General features: G+C 45.6%; 1 protein-coding gene across 1 annotated transcript; it reads right to left on the bottom strand.

The window, feature by feature from the left end:
- Positions 1-11,690: 11,690 nt before the first annotated feature.
- Positions 11,691-15,630, bottom strand: LOC116825767 (uncharacterized). The gene is made up of 3 exons (XM_075061386.1): positions 15,485-15,630; positions 13,082-13,188; positions 11,691-12,661 (listed from the first exon to the last, which is right to left on the bottom strand). Exons 1-3 carry the CDS (start codon positions 15,628-15,630, stop codon positions 11,691-11,693), a joined length of 1,224 nt encoding a protein of 407 aa, XP_074917487.1.
- Between the last annotated feature and the right edge of the window lie 1,368 nt (positions 15,631-16,998).

The raw sequence follows: 16,998 nt of genomic DNA, 5'->3' as shown, positions 1-16,998 counted from the left end.
ACTAACCCCCCTCATTTAGATTAATTAATATGAGGAAATTGGATTTGCTTAACATTGTTTCACTTAAAGTCACATTTTTCCGGAGCATAACTACAACGTTAAATGAGGAGTTACTGTATTGTGTCCAGTTCTGGGTGCTACATTTCAGGAAAGATGTGGACAAATTGGAGAAGATCCAGAGAAGAACAAAAATGAATAAAAGTCTAGAAAACCTGACCCGTGAGGGAAGATTGAAAAAACTGCGTTTGTTTACTGTGGAAAAGAGAAGACTGAGAGGGGACATGATAACAGTTTTCAAGTACATAAAAGGTTGTTAGAAGGAGGAGGAAGAAAAGTGTTCTTCTTAATGTTGAGGATAGGACAAGAAGCAATGGGCTTAAATTGCAGCAAGGGAGGTTTAGGTTGGACATTAGGAAAAACTTCCTAACGTTCAGGGTGGTTAGGCACTGGAATAAATTGCCTAGGGTAATTGTGGAATCTCCATCATTGATGATTGTTAAGAGCAGGTTAGACAAACACCTGTCAGAGATGGGCGGGATAATACTTAGTCCTGCCATGAATGCAGGAGACTGGACTAGATGAGCTCTCAAGGTCCCTTCCAGTCCTATGATTTTATGATTCTAAAATGCCACTTCCATTTTCTACATCACTACAGAAATAGGGATTGAGTTTCCTAAATAACAGGCAGCGTGCATCTTATTCAGAAGGAAATATTTTCAACAGCAATTTTCTGTAGGGCCTGGACCACAATTGCTTTGGGGTCCAAATCCATGGGCCTTTTGCCAAGTTCCAAGCCACTGATTGGGGCATACACTTCCCAGATCATCTGAAACTATACTGCCATAACACTGGGTTTCCCAAACTAAATTAAAACCCAAAATGCTTCACAACACTAGCTGACAGAACTAGACACAATATAGTAACTCCTCACTTAATGTTGTAGTTATGTTCCTGAAAAATGCGATCTAACTATTGAGCAAATTGCATTAGCTAAACCAAAAACAAGTGGAACAATGCAGGTTGTGAAAGCCTGTCAGTGCTGTTGCAATGACAGCTACCATGTAAGAATGGAATTTTACTGAAACCTGAGTTCTAACATGGAACAATTATTCTGGAATGTAACTTGCTTACCTAAACTCTTGCAATCAGAACTATTTTTCAGGGATGTAAATTGTTTGATTACAAACTACCAGTTTGTCTAGATAAGATATACCGGGAAATCAGTTCTTGTAAATACAAGGGTAAAAGTGAGATTACTGATAAAAATATAAATGTATTATCAACTATAAGTGAAATAGTGGTGTTACACAATCAAAATAAGAAAGTAGTCAACAGTGCATAAGTAAATTATATTTGAAGTCCTTTATATTCATGTTAAATTCTCTGAAACTGTATGGTAGGTAGATGCTGTATTCTTTGTATGAACTTCTCGTTTGTATCTGTGCTGGAGAATGCAAGCTTTGCAAAAACTAAGGGTATGTCTACACTACGAAATTAGGTCGAATGTATAGAAGTTGATTTTTTGTACGCAATTTTATACCGTCGATTGTGTGTGTCTCCACTAAGTGCATTAAGTTGGTGGAGTGTGTCCACAGTACCGAGGCTAGCATCAACTTTTGGAGTGTTGCACTGTGGGTAGTGTGATGGGGCAAGGCCAGATGGCTACAGTAAAGTACTGAGAAATAGGTATGTTAGCCCCAGGCTAAACAAATCCCTAGGACCCTGGTAACCAAATGGCAGTTGCTCCAGGTTAATCAAGGCACCTGGAGCCAATTAAGACCTTTCTAGAAGGCAGTGGAGATAGCTACTTTAATTAGAACACCTGCAGCCAATCAGGGCAGGCTAATCAGGGCACCTGGGTTTAAAAAGGAGCTCACCCCAGTCAGGCAGGGAGGAGCCAGAGGAGAAGGAGTGTGAGTGAGGAGCTGGGAGCAAGAAGGCAAGGAGCTGAGAGTGAGAGAGTGTACTGCTGGAGGATTTAGGAGACAAGCATTATCAGACATCAGGAGGAAGATCCTGTGGTGAGGATAAAGAAGGTGTTTGGAGGAGGCCATGGGGAAGTAGCCCAGGGAGTTGTAGCTGTCATGCAGCTGTTACAGGAGGTACTATAGACAGCTGCAATCCACAGGGCCCTGGGCTGGAACCTGGAACAGAGGGCGGGCCCGGCTTCCCCTGAAACCTCTCAACTCCTGACCAGACACAGGAGGAGTTGACCCAGACTGTGGGGAAGATCACTGAGGGAGCCTGCCAAGAAGCGCAGGACCCACCAAGATAGAGGAGGAACTTTGTCACAGTAGCTATCCCACAATTCCCACAGTCTCCATCACCCATTGGAATTCTAGGTTGAGCTCACACTACCTGATGGGGCAAAAACATTGTCGTGGGTGGTTTTGGGTACATGTCGTCAGTCACACCTCCCTCCGTGAAAGCAACGGCAGACAATTGTTTCATGCCTTTTTTCTGTGCAGACTCCATACCACGGCAAGCGTGGAGCTCGCTCAGCTGTTGTGTCCTGGGTGCTGCTGGCAGCAGACGGTGCAGTAGGGCTGCAAACAATCATCACGCTTCTGCTGCCACTCTGCTCTTCTGCTGATGCCATATCACGGCAAGCATGGAGCCCGGTCAGATCACTGTGGCAGTTATGAGCACTGTTAAACATCGTGCGCATTATCCTGCAGTATATGCAGAACCAGAACCTGCAAAAGCAGGTGAGGAAGTGACGGCAGCGCGGTGACGAGAGTGGTGAGAACGTGGACACAGACTTCTCTCAAAGCATGGGCCCTGGCAATGTGAACATCATGGTGCTAAGGGCACAGGTTCATGCCGTGGAACGCCGTTTCTGGGCCCGGGAAACAAGCGCAGACTGGTGGGACCACACAGTGTTGCAGGTCTGGGATGATTCCTAGTGGCTGCTAAACTTTCGCATGCGTAAGGGCACTTTCATGGAACGTTGTGACTTGCTTTCCCCTGCCTTGAAGCTCAAGAATACCAAGATGAGAGCAGCCTTCACAGTTCACAAGTGAGTGGCAATAGCCCTCTGGAAGCTTGCAATGCCAGACAGCAACCGGTCAGCTGGGAATCAATTTGGAGTGGGCAGATATACTGTGGGGGCTGCTGTGATCCAAGTAGCCAATGCAATAACTGAGCTGCTGCTATCAAAGGTAGTGACTCTGGGAAATGTGCAGGTCATAGTGGATGGCTTTGCTGCAATGAGATTGCCTAACTGTAGTGGGGCGATAGACAGAACTCATATCCCTATCTTGGGACCGGAAGACCAAGAGAGACAATACATAAACTGAAAGGGGTACTTTTCAGTGGTGCTGCAAGCACTGGTGGATGACAAGGGACGTTTCACCAACATCAGCATGGGATGGCTGGGAAAGGTACATGACACTCACATCTTCAGGAACTCTGGTTTTTCTGAATGGCTGCCGCAAGGGACTTACTTTCCAGACTAGAAAATAAACGTTGGGGATATTGAAATGCCTATAGTTTTCCTTGGGGACCAAGCTTACCCCTTAATGCCATGGCTCATGAAGCCATACACAAGCACCCTGGATGGTAGTCAGGAGCTGTTCAACTATAGGCTGAGCAAGTGCAAAATGGTGGTAGAATGTGCATTTGGACGTTTAAAAGTGCGCTGACGCAGTTTACTGACCCTGTTAGACCTCAATGAAACCAATATTCCCATCATTATTACTGCTTGTTGTGTGCTCCACAATATCTGTGAGAGTAAGGGGGAGACATTTATGGCAGGGTGGGAGTTGAGGCAAATTGCCTGGCCACTGATTACGTGCTGCCCGACACCAGGGCGGTTAGAAGAGCACAGCACGGTGCGGTGCACATCAGAGAAGCTTTGAAAACCAGTTGCATGACTGGCCAGGCAACGGTGGGAAAGTTCCGTGTTTCTCCTTGTTGAAAACCCGTCCCCTTGGTTCAATCTACTTCCCTGTAAATCAACCGCCCTCCCCTCCCTCTTTCGACCACCGCTTGCAGAGGCAATAAAGTCATTGTTGTTTCAAATTCATGCATTCTTTATTACTTCATCACATAAATAGGGGAATAACTGCCAAGCCAGCCCAGGAGGGGTGGGGGAGGAGGGAAGCACCAGGTGGGGTGGTGGAGGAGGGAAGGACAAGGCCACACTTCACTTCAAATTTTACTGAATGCTAGCCCTCTGTTCTTTGGGCAGTCCTATGGGGTGGAGTGGTTGGGTGTCTGGAGCCCCCCTCCCCATGTTCTTGGGCATCTGGGTGAGGAGGCTTTGGAACTTGGGGAGGTGGTTGGTTTCATGGGGGCTGAAGCGGCAGTCTGTGCTTCTGCTGCCTTTTCTGCAGCTCGACCATACACCGGAGCATATCAGTTTGATCCTCCAGTAGCCTCAGCATTGCATCCTGCCTCCTCTCATCACGCTGCTGCCACTGCTCATCTTGCTCCAGCCATCTGTCCTTGTGTTCATTTTGTGCTTTCCTAGACTCTGACATTGACTGCCTCCACGCATTCTGCTGGGCTTTTTCAGTGCGGGAGGACTACATAAGCTCAGAGAACATTTCATCGTGAGTGTGGTTTTTTTGCCTTCTTATCTGCACTAGCCTCTGGGACGGAGATGATAGGGGAAGCATTGAAACATTTGCAGCTGTGGGAGAAAAAAAAAGGGAGAGTTGGGTTGACCATTTAAAAGGAGAGGATGTGGTTTTTGGGTTAATTCCCCTCACACCGAATTCTCTGGGATGATCACTTCACCCCTACCCTCACCGCATGGCTAACAGCGGGGATGATTTCTTTTCAGCCACAGGCACACAGCCCAGCAGGAACAGACACCTCTGAATGTCCCCTTAATAAAATTCCCCTATTTCAACCAGGTGACCATGAATGATATCATTCTGCTGAGGATAACACAGAGAGATAAAGAATGGACGTTGCTTGACTGCATTCCAGTAGCTTTACTGGCCGCAAATACATCCCACGTCTTCAGGGAAAACAAATCATTAAACGCGCTTGCTTTTAAACCATGTATTATATTGACAAAGGTACACTCACCAGAGGTGCCTTCTCCACCTTCAAGGTCTGGGAGCCTGGGTTGGGAGGGTAATGTCTCCATGGTGATAAACAGTCCCTGGCTGTTGAGGAGAACGGTTTCTCCACTTGCCTGCTGTGCGCTATCTTGAACCTCCTTCTCCTCCTCTTCATCTTCCTTGTCCCCAAAGTCCTCATCCCTGTTGCATGAGACTTCCTTGCAGGAGTTCATGTACAGGAATGGGGTAGTTGTAGGGACTTTCCCTAGAATTGCATGCAGCTCATGATAGAAATGGCATGTCTGAGTGGTCTGACTCAGAGCAGCCATTTGCCTCTTTGGTTTTTTGGTAGGTTTGCCTGAGCTCCTTAAGTTTCATGTGGCACTGTTTGTGGGTCCCTGTTATAGCCTCTGTCCTTCATGCTGTTGGAGATTTTTTCAAATATTTTGGCATTTCATCTTTTGGAACAGAATTCTGATAGCATGAATTCGTCTCCCCATACAGCGACCAGATCCAGTACCTCCCATTCGGTCCATGCAGGAGCTCTTTTGCAATTCTGAGACTCCATGGTCACCTGTGCTGATCAGCTTGCCATGCTGGCCAAACAGGAAATGAAATTCAAAAGCTCGCGGGGTTTTCCCTGTCTACCTGGCCAGTGCATCGCAGTTGAGAATGCTGTCCAGAGCGGTCACAATGGAGCACTCTGGGATAGCTCCCGGAGGCCAATACCGTTGAATTGCGTCCACACTACCCCCAAATTCGACCTGGTGATGTCAATTTCAGCGCTAATCCCCTCGTCGGGGAGGAGTACAGAAATTGATTTTAAAACTCCTATAAGTCAACAAAAATGGCTTTGTCGTGTGGATGGGTGCAGGATTAAATCGATCCAATGCTACTAAATTTGACCTAAACTCATAGTGTAGACCAGGGCTACGATACAAGAAGCTTATAAAATACACTTAAGTACAACAGCTTCTAGGTGTTGTGTTATACCAGGCTACTAAAATATAGATGAAGTTAGGTGACAGAAAGACTGTAACGTCAATAGTGTTAGACAATATTAACAATATATACAACATTAACATTTACTGTATGTAACATCACTATGTTTCTTGAATTGTCCTCATTTTAAGACAGTCCAAAATGCTTTTATATTTACATTACAAAAAGAGATAGCTGAAGTATTGTAATTTCAGGGCTAGGCACAAACTGCAGAAAAATAGGTAATGCTATACCTGTGATATTAAAGACAAAGTCTTGTGCTTTTGTTTAATATCTGCATGACCGTCAAAATATAAAATCAGCAAGAATATCCACTTCACACACGAAAGCTCATGCTCCAATACATCTGTTAGTCTATAAGGTGCCACAGAACTCTTTGCTGCTTTTACAGATCCAGACTAACGCAGCTATCCCTCTGAAAATATAAAATGTATGTCATGTTCAAACTTACAACGTATCCCCTACATGGAAGGTGTAGCAATTACTGTCTATGAAAAACATGTAATAGAAAATAGAGAAGAAAGATATATTAGATAAAGTGATGTAGGGAAAATTGTGAAACTCCCCCCAGTTAGGTATAAAACACAGAATCTCTCAGACATTGTGAGCACTGTAATCCTGTCTCCCATAGGGACTGGTAATGTAGGTATTCTTCCTTTCTGTATTAAACTATATTAATCTTTGACTAATAATCATTGATTAATCAATTGATTAAGTCTAGTTATTGACTCTCTCTTGTTTTTTATTCATAATGTACCCACAACAAGTGTGAACATGTCCAGTTACTTCAGTTCATTGCACAATTTGCAGTATGCCTTTCTTCACTGTTTCAGAGTACAAATTTTAAAATGGTTTGTTTCCTTGGGAGCATGCCCAATAGTTGGCAGTATTCTTTCCCAGTTACTGAACAGCACTTGGATTTCCTCCAGTCACCATACAGGGGTGGGGAAAAGACACAGATAAAATAAAATATTATCATTTTAGCAAACAGTCATTTGTCTCAAAGTCCTCAATAAATCTGAGGTACATTCTGTCAAACAAAGGTAATATCCACTTATGAGACCAAAGTACCTTCAGGACAGAGAGAAAAACACACAACACAGAGGGGTGGAAGACACTTTCATTTTCATATAAAATTAAATTCCAGAGCAGCTTATATCCGATAAATCAAAACAGATTCTCCCACTGTGTTCTCCTCTGATCCATTCAATTTTCCTTTGCTCTGTGCCACCTCATTATTATTGAGTCATGTTTTAGTTTCATCACAAGGGGGAAAAGCAGCCAAACTTCTCATCTGCAAACAATCCCAGTTCAGCAGGAAAAAGGCCAGAAGTAGCTTTGCCAAGAGATGGAAGCAGAGATGAACGTACAGAATTACTATTCTGTGTTTCGGATCCATTCAAATTCCCCTTCCAGGTCTGTGAAACTTTCATCTATAGCCCCAGGGAGTCTGATTTAGGTTCAAAGTGTGACATCTAAGCACAGGGAGCACACAGAACACAGCATCATGTGACACTTCAGGAGGTGCAGCGCTAGAACGTGGGGAGGATAAATGCTATTGTGCCTTACACAGAAGCTAATGCTGCTGGGGCGAGGGGGGATTGTGACACTGATGGGGAAGGAGGGAATCCCTTTGACTCATTCCATCTCCTTCGGGTGTCACAGAGGCTGAAATGACACATTTTGGCTGCTCTGCTCCTGCTCTTGTTCTGTTTCAATCTTTTTTAAAAAAAGAAAATGGTAGAAAAAATACTTCTGTCCACCATAAGCCTGAGCAAGGTGAGAACAAGTGGGATTGAGACAATCTGTCCCCAAATGGGAACTTGGTGACTAACAATCACTTTATAATGGGGGAATGGTATCAACATGATGCTCGGGGTTTGTCTAGACTAGAGGAAACGAGAGAAGTGAGCTCAGGCCAAGGGGAAAGCTAATCCCAATCACTGTACCCAGGTTACATCTGTACTGCTAACGTAATTGTGTTGTTACAACAAGATTGCTAAAATGAGCCATGCACAATCCCAGTTGACACAAGACACAGGTCGTTTTTACCTCAGTGTAGCTAGTCAAGTTCACCCCACCTCCCCAACCTGGCGCTGTTGGATATTTCTGGCAGGAAGGGGACACTCACAGGAGATACAGGTCTGTCGCATCTTACACTGGGGTTACATTCTGCAGTTAGCGCGTAAGCGAAAATCACGTATAGTCAAAATGACCCTTGAAAATCCCTTAAATCACCCATAAATACAATTTTGCCTATACAACCCTGCACAGTACTATGTATTGTATACAGCGATGTACAGTACAGTATATAATAAAGATAATACGCAAAATATAATTTTACAGTTTTTTTAATAACATAACAGAGAGACGGATGAATAAAAAATGAAAACAGTACAGTGCAGTACTGTAAACCTGAACAGTCACCAGTCATCCTGATATTCTTGCTAGTCTTGTACTGTACACACTCCAATGATTAGTCTTCCTATTACAACACTATTATTGAGTTGTCAGGGCTTGATGTCGATTCAGAAGACAATGGGTCAGGCTTGGGTGATGGAGAGTGAGTCGTAGACGAAGTGGTTGGCTCTCGTTCAGCTCAAGAAGTTGATTGTGTAGGCTCTGCTGTTGCTGCTGGTTGTTTTTCCTTTAAAAACATGGTAATTGGCAACTGTCGCTGTTGTCTTTTGAGGTCCTCAAACATTTCTTGGTATGGCCTAAATCATCTGTAATACTACGTGTGGTTTTGAGGCTTCATTCCATAGAGGGATCATATTCAGAAATTAAATCATTCAAGTGTTTTGCTGCTTGGAACACTTCAGAAAATTTATGAAGATTCCAAGTTGCTTACTCTTCCTGTTCGACATCATCTTTGTCTTCTGTAGACAATTTTATCAGTTCCTCTAACTCTTCGTTAGTCAATGTTTCTTTATGGCCCTCAATTAATTCCTTAATTTCTTCCTCGAGGATGTCGATGAAGCCATCACCACCCACTTGCCTGGCCACCTGAACAATGAGTTGCACTTCTTTATCAATGGTCGGGAAACCCTTAAAATCATGCAGTCTTCCCATAGGTTTCGCCATCATGCATTGACAGTTTCAGGCTTCATTGCATCCATTGTTTGTTTAATATAAGAGATGCAATCAGCAATGTCGAAGGACTTCTAACACTCCATCACATTAACATTGGGATCAGCATTCATAGCGGTAAGGATCCGTGAGAATGTAAGCCTCGTGTACGTGGCCTTGAAACAGCTAATGAAGCCTTGGTCAAGAGGTTGGAGGATGGAGGTGGTATTGTAGAGGAGAAAGATGACTTCAACGTTGTTATGCACAAACCGGAGTGCCGCAGGGTGGCCAGGAGCATTGTCTACAATCAGCAACACTTTAAAGTCAAGTCCTTTTTCTTCAAGGTACTGCTTGACATCCAGAATGAAACACTTATGGAACTAATCCAGAAATAATGCTGCCATCACCCAAGCCTTTTTATTTGATTGCAGAACACAAGCAGGAGATTTTTGTTCTTGCCTTTTAGGGCATGGGGATTTGCAGCCCTGTAGAGCAAGCCTGGCTTTATTAAATGCCCAGCTGCATTGCCACAAAGCAACACAGTCACACGGTCTTTAGCTGCTTTGAAGCCAGGGGCTTGTCTTTCTGATTTCAAAATGTAAGTGCGGGTGGCCATTTTTTTCCAGAAGAGCCCAGTCTCATCAGCATTAAAAACTTGTTCTGGAAGATAGACCCTTTCCTCTATGATCCTCTTTAATTGTTTGGGGTAGGCTTTTGCTGAGTCCTCATTGGCAGATGCAGCTTCACCAGTAGTCTGCACGTTTTTAAGGTTGAAGCAGTGCCTAAAACTGTTAAGCCAACCTTGGCTGGCTTTGAATTCCTTCTCATCAGAAGGCTGTCCCTCTTCAGCGGGAGGTTTGAACAGTGCATGGATGCTAAGAGTCTTGTCTCGCAACATGTTGCCATTGACAGGCACACGTTTACAGTTCATGTCTTCCAGCCATAAGTTTAATGCCTTTTCAGTCTTCACTAAAGTCTTATCACGCACTTGGCTCATCACCTTAGCAGTTACTTGATGGGAAGGATCGCTCAGTGGTTTGAGCATTGACCTACTAAACCCAGGGTTGTGAGCTCTAATCCTTGAGGGGGGCCATTTAGGGATCTGGTCCTACTAGTGAAGGCAGAGGGCTGGACTTGATGACTTTTCAGGGTCCCTTCCAGTTCTCTGAGATAAGTATATCTCCATATATTTAGGAAGGGATAGCTCAGTGGTTTGAGCATTGGCCTACTAAACCCAGGGTTGTGAGGCTATTTAGGGAACTGGGGTAAAATTCTGTTTGGGGATTGGTCCTGCTTTAAGCAGAGGTTTGGACTAGATGACCTCCTGAGGTCCCTTCCAACCCTAGGATTCTATGACTCTATGCCACGGCTTGACAAATTTCCGTCTCTTGAATCTTGATGGCACGGATGCTAGATTCTTTGCGGCTGTATTTACACGCCATGTTGGCGATGGACATACCATCTCTCAATAAGTCCAACACAGCCAATTATTCCTCCAGCACTGGAACACATCGCTGTTTCTTTGGTTGAGCATCAAATGAAGTAGGTGTCTTGTGTTTAGGAGCCATGTTGTACAGTATGAAATACACATACTGTCTCTTTAAACAGTACAGGCACAGTAGAGTCTCACTCAGTGCGGCGTGATGCACACAGTATGAGAGGCACAAGGGGACTGAGTACTGCAGTGGGAATAGCAGATTCGCTTCTCCCATCTCACACTCACTCCGGGGCAGACACAATATTTAAACTTTTTTTTTTGCCAACCCTCCACGGTTATTATAGGGGAGAACTTTATCACAGGCCTAAAGACATGCTATTGCTGTCAAGTCGTCCCTCCCAAAATATTTTAGTGGGAACAGCAGATTTGCATCTCACACTGGTGGAATTGCCCATTTTTTTTTTCTCCCGACCGCGCAAAGCTGAAATCACACATGTTAAATGTGCATATGATGCGACAGACCTGTATAAGAGAAAAGAGTTGATAAAGGATGATGAGATTCACCCCAAATTAGGGGGAGGTGGGAGATGGAAAAGACAGAGGCTGGCAACTCACATGGAGGTGAAAGACCACTGTGGCAAAGTACCTGCTTCTCCTCAGCAGGCTCAGTCCTTTTTAGCCTTGGAGACACCGGCTTGGGCAAAGCAAATCCTTCCAGGTAGCGCAGGGTCTGGCTGATCCTTACCTTAGTCAGTCCCTTGTGCTGGTTTTTTCTCCTTCTAGGGACAGGGCGCAGTCTTCCTTGCTGGAAGGGTTCGGAGCCTTGCTGCACCTAACTTGCTGGCAACTTCTCTGCTTTTCTCACTCTTCCCCCTGCTTCCATGCCAGGAAGGGTTTAAAAAGGTCTCCAGCAGTTGGGGCCAGCTGAACCTAATTAGTTACCTGGTAACTCCTTTTCCAGCTGAACCTTATTTCCTCATGGCTCTCTCTCCTCAGTGGATAGGGAGAGGCCTTTTAATTCCCTGGGACTAATTACTACCCCTCCTTTTGTAGCCATTTGTTGTGGGTTTGCCACACCACACTGAGGAAAATGGTACAAACTGTGGGAATTAGCTAATATATTTTACAAAAAACTTTGGTGAGCTCTAGACAAGACATTTATGGCATTACTCACGTGTGTGGATTTTCTTATGTTTTATAAAAGCTGAGCTCCAACAAAAGCTTTTCCCACACACAGAGCACGAGTAGGGTCTCTCGCCTGTGTGGATTCTCTGATGTATGCTGAATGTTGAGCTCCCACTAAACCTTTTCCCACACTCAGAGCATGTGTAGGGTGTCTCTCCAGTGTGGATTCTTAGATGTGCCAACATGTGTGACTTGTGTTTGAAGCTTTTCCCACACTCAGAGCACATGTACGGTCGCTCTCCTGTGTGGATTCTCTCATGTGTGGTAAGCTGTGACCTCTGGCTGAAGCTTTTCCCGCACTGAAGGCATGTATAGGGTCGCTCTCCTGTGTGCACTCTCAGATGTGTGATGAGGTGAGAACGGAGTCTGAAGCTGTTCCCGCACTCAGAGCACAAATAGGGCCGCTCTCCTGTGTGGATTCTCTGATGTGCGAGAAGGTGTGATCTGTTTATAAAGCTTTTCCCGCACTCCAGGCACGTGTAGAGACGCTCTCCTGTGTGGATTCTCTGATGTTTGTTGAGGCTTGAGCTCTGGCTGAAGCTTTTCCCACACTCAGAGCACATGTAGGGTCGCTCTCCTGTGTGGACCCTCCGATGTTTGATCAGGTCTGAGCGCCTACTGAAGCTTTTCCTGCACTCAGAACACATGTAGGGCCGCTCTCCTGTGTGGATTATCTGATGTGTGATGAGGTTTGAGCTTTGACTAAAACTTTTTCCACACTCAAGGCATGTGTAGGGTCTCTCTCCCATGTTCACTCTTTCACGTCTAATAACATCTGAGCCTCTACAGAAGCTTTTCTCTGGCCTATGCTGACTCTCACAGGCTTCTGCGTCTGCACAACTCCAAGAAACTTTCCCTTTGGATCTTCCTGCTAATGTCCCATGTCGTTCCACTTGCTCAGCATCTTCCTGGTGGGGAGTCTTCTCCTCGTTCTCACTCAGCATCCCATCTCCTGGAAGGATAGAAAGAGAATCCAGACATAGGTCACTCCCTATGCTGTGGAGAGAGGAAACCTCAGTGAGAGGAATGGGAAAAGGTGGGAACAAACCAAAATAAATGCTGGAGAGATCAAACAAACAGGATTTGATTTGTACTCTCTCCCTGCCCTTCCCAAAGTCCTTCCCTGGAGGACAGAGAATAGAGGATCATTTGTGAGTCTACATCCCACTCAGGGGGAAGGAAGATTGGGATGGGAGCTATAGCCAGATGTCAATCAGGAAAGGTGGTAAGTCATGAGTGACATCTGCCATGAGGATGCCACACCTGCTGGAAACAATTCTGAAATAGGAGAGCTCATAAGATCTTTGTAGGGAATCCCAAACATTTCCTTCATTCGTGGACAGTTTCTGAATTGGTTTAACAGATGTCTCACCTATCTGAGCACCTTTCTGGAGCTCTCTTTCTTCAGAGCCCTGGAGATCTTGGATCCACAGCTCTTTCCCTCGTTCCAGCTGGGAGATCACATCAGGTCTGGAAACCCTGCATAAGAGAATAAAAATAAGGAAGATCAGCTGAATTTGAAGGATACTTGTCATAAAGAGAATTCCATGATTTTATCCTCAGCTCATTTTTAAGCATCCCGAGGCCAACTTCTTGGGATTCAAAGAGCAGGACAGTTATTATTATTAATCATGCTCATTACATTAATGCCTAAGGGCCAATAAAAATGGGTCCTCATTGTTCTAGGCATTGTATAAATACAGAGTAATAAATTCTCCATGCCCTGAGGAATTTACAATCCAAATAGACAGGACACACACCGGGTGATAGAAGGAATTAGAACACATGAGCAGAGTGAACAATGTAATGGCAGACAGATATGATAAACACAGGTATATCTTGATACTATTGTATTTAACTGCGATGGCGTACACAATCCCCACACTGGGCCTGATGGGGTTAAAGGACACTACCGGATACAGGTAGCCCTGCCCCCTGGCCTGTGGAGCATGATTCGGCTGGAGGAGCAGGTTAGAAGATGCTCAGAAGCCCAGAGAAATGGAGGGGAGGGAACAAGTTAAGGGAAAACAGGCCCTTCTCAAGTACCAGAGGGGTAGCCGTGTTAGTCTGGATCTGAAAAAACAGCAAAGAATCCTGTGGCACCTTATAGACTAACAGACGTTTTTGGAGGCATGAGCTTTTCGTAGTGTGAAACCCCACTTGTCAGATCCATGCAGTCGGGAAATTCCAGGGCATTTTGGAATTGCTTAGTGGTGTGTTGTGTGTGTGTATTATATATAGTATATAATAATAAAAAATTCCTCTACCCTATGGTGGTATGATGTCTTTCTCAACTCGGTCCTCTACTAGAGGCCTGATTTGAGGGTTCTGCGCCGAGTATCTTAGCTGTTCTAGCACTGCACTTTCTGGACAGAGAGCCTTGATGTTGTTCCTGGGATACTGTTGGAGCCACTCACCAGCTTAGGAGTCACAGCCCCAAGTGCTCCTACCACCACTGGGACACTTTGGCTTCACATTCCACATCCTCTCAGTTCCGCTTTCAGGCCTGTTTCATTCAGCTTCTCATTTCCTTAATATCTGATGTTGCTGCTCACTTGGCACTGCTATATCTATCACACCGCTGTTTTTGGTCCTTGTCTATTACCACGATGTCTGGTGATTGGCCAGTACCTGCCTGTCCGTCGGATCTGGAAGTCCACAGAATCTAGCCTGCTATTTCTCCACAACCTTCTGTGGAATCTCCATCTGGTTTGGAGGGTCTAGCCCATACGCTGTGCAGATGTTCTGTACACATGCCAGCCACTTGTGTGCCGTCAGTGTTAGCTGTTCCTGCTGCATCTTACATCCTGCATATGTGTGGACTGTCTCTGAGGCCTCTCTGCACAGTCTGCACCTTGGGTCTCTCTAGTGTGTAGACCCTGCTTCAATGGATCGGTGGCTCAGTCCTGTTCTGTGTGCTTGCTATGATCAGTGCTCAGTGCGTCTTTTAGTCAGCTCTTTCCAGCCACTGGTCAGGATTTCCCATGTCAGTCACCTCAGCTATCTCTCGATGGTAATCCCCTGCAGGGCTTGTCTTGCCATGGCACTTCATCTGTGGTCTTCTCCCATGTCTGCTGTGCCTCAGGCATTCTCTCGCAGCTCACTTGTGGGGGCCATCTTACTGATATACTCCTGGATGTTCCGGTTTCGTCCAGACGTGGCTTTGACGGTCACAAGCCCCGACCACTTCTTCCAGCTGGTAACAGTCTCTGGATGTTGGACTTGGGGTGGAACTCCGTGCATTGATGGAGCTCCGGTCTTCACATCAGCAGCTTCCATGTCCTCCTTTGGCAGCTGCACTATACCGGCAGGTATCTGATACCGGCAGGGGTATCTGTGATGGCGTGGATCTTGTTCTTCCCACTGAGCTGGCTCTTCAGACTGTCTTATCCTTGGTGATACTTGGATGTTGCTGTCTTCCTTGCATCCTCCTCATGTTTCCTGTGACTATGGCGCCAAGGTACTTTAGCTGTCTGTGATGTCTGCTATGTGGCCCTCTGGTAGTTCTCCCCATCAAGTCTGTGACACCTTCCTCTCTTCACTACCATCTGACCCACATTCTCCAGTCCGAATGACATCCGATATCCTCCTGTAGACCGCGTCAGGTGATTAGCTAGTCGATGTCTCGTTCATTCTTAGCATACAGCTTGTGTATCCATGTAGAGGAGGTGGCTGATGGTAGTTCACTCCTGAACTTGTACCGTAGACCAGTCTTGTGATATCTGGCTGAGGGGGTTTAAGCCTATGCAGAACAGCAGTGGGGACAGTGCATCACCTGGTATATCGCGCACTGATGGCACTGTGTGCAAGCTTGCCTTGAGTTGACTTCAGTGTGTCTTCATAGTCCCATTGAGTCTTGAGGAAGTCCTTAGTGTTTGTTGACTTTGTATAGGCCAGACATTCACAGATCACGGTTGGCATAGTTGTAGCTTCCTGTAGTCAATCAGGCGGCTCAGATGTCTGTCTAGATCTGAGTCTTGGGCGACTGCTTAATCTATGAGCAACTGGTGTTTTGAGCCTCTGGTGTTGTTCCAATGCCTTCTGAGCTGTGCTCAGGTTACTGGCCCATATGGTCCTGTAGCTTGGTGGCTATGATGCCTGAAGGGCTTTCCATGTTGTGGGAGGCAGGTATGGTCGGTAGTTGGACGGTTCTGTTCCCTTGCAGGGGTCTTTCATGATAGCACTGTCTTCCTTGTGTTAGCCAGTTTGGATAGGAGCCTGCCTGCTAGCAGCTGGTTCATCTGTGCTGCTAGCTGTTCATGCACTGCTGTAGTTTTCTTTAGCCAGTAGGTGTGGATCATGTCTGGTCCAGGTGCTGTCAGCTCTTCATGTTCTTGTCCCGCTGCTGGATGTCTTTACTGTGATGGTGACTGTTCTGTTTTGGGAGATTGCTGTGCTCGTCTCAGGTCCGCAGCCACTTTGCCTGTGTGTTATGAGTCTCTCTTTTTCCCATATGTTCTTCCAGTTGTCAGTTTCTGCTGCTGGTGGCTCTGCTGTTATTGTGGTGCTGCACGCAGTTGGAGTACCTGGATGGTTCTTGGAGAACAGGGCATTTACTTTTTTGCCTCTGCTCTCCAGTGTTTCCTTAGCCTGGTACCAGTGCTGTGAGCCTTTGTTTAGCAGTCTCTAGGGCTTCAGATGGAGTCAGGCCTTGATTTTCAGTAGCCGATCTTATCCTTAATCTCTACACCTCTGTAGTCCGCCAGCTGACTACTCTCTCGAGTCGCCTTGATCTTATCCTCCCAACCTCATTTTCCAGGGTGGGTACATACATTGTTTTGATCGTTAGCCAAGCATCTCCAGGATTACAGAGGCTGTAGCGTATACCAGTTCATTGGTTTGGAGTTTTTTGGTAGGTAGTAGATTAGTCATGAGGGCTCTATTGGCATCTTCTAACATACTATCTCATGGTACTTCTCCCACTGAGCTTGGTAATCAGTCTCGAGGATTGACTGTAGCTAGTTTCTCCATGATCTTTCGCCTAATATCAGCTGCTGTGCTCTGCAATGGAGGGGTGCAGTGAAGTTTCCAGCTTAGTTGTGGGCTGCACCATCCACTTGTTCTTTCCAGGTCTTCTTGAGTCTGGGATGTAATGTGAGTTGGTCTATTCTCAGCGTGTGCGAGCAGTTCTCATTTACTATTGTTGAAGCGTGGCGGGATATAACTAAGCTGTTTTTCGTAAGAGGGGATCGTAGGTCTTTTGTCCATCCATTAGTCCCCTCATTCGTTTCATTTCCCCTCTCATTTTTAGGTCTTACTGTTGTCAGTAGCATTCATCCATTCCAGAGT

Source organism: Chelonoidis abingdonii, unplaced genomic scaffold, assembly GCF_003597395.2.
Source record: "Chelonoidis abingdonii isolate Lonesome George unplaced genomic scaffold, CheloAbing_2.0 scaffold0420, whole genome shotgun sequence".
In the NCBI taxonomy this organism is placed as follows: domain Eukaryota; kingdom Metazoa; phylum Chordata; order Testudines; family Testudinidae; genus Chelonoidis; species Chelonoidis abingdonii.
The sequence above is the reverse complement of the archived record's forward strand: the minus strand, read 5'-3'. Positions and strand labels throughout refer to the sequence as shown.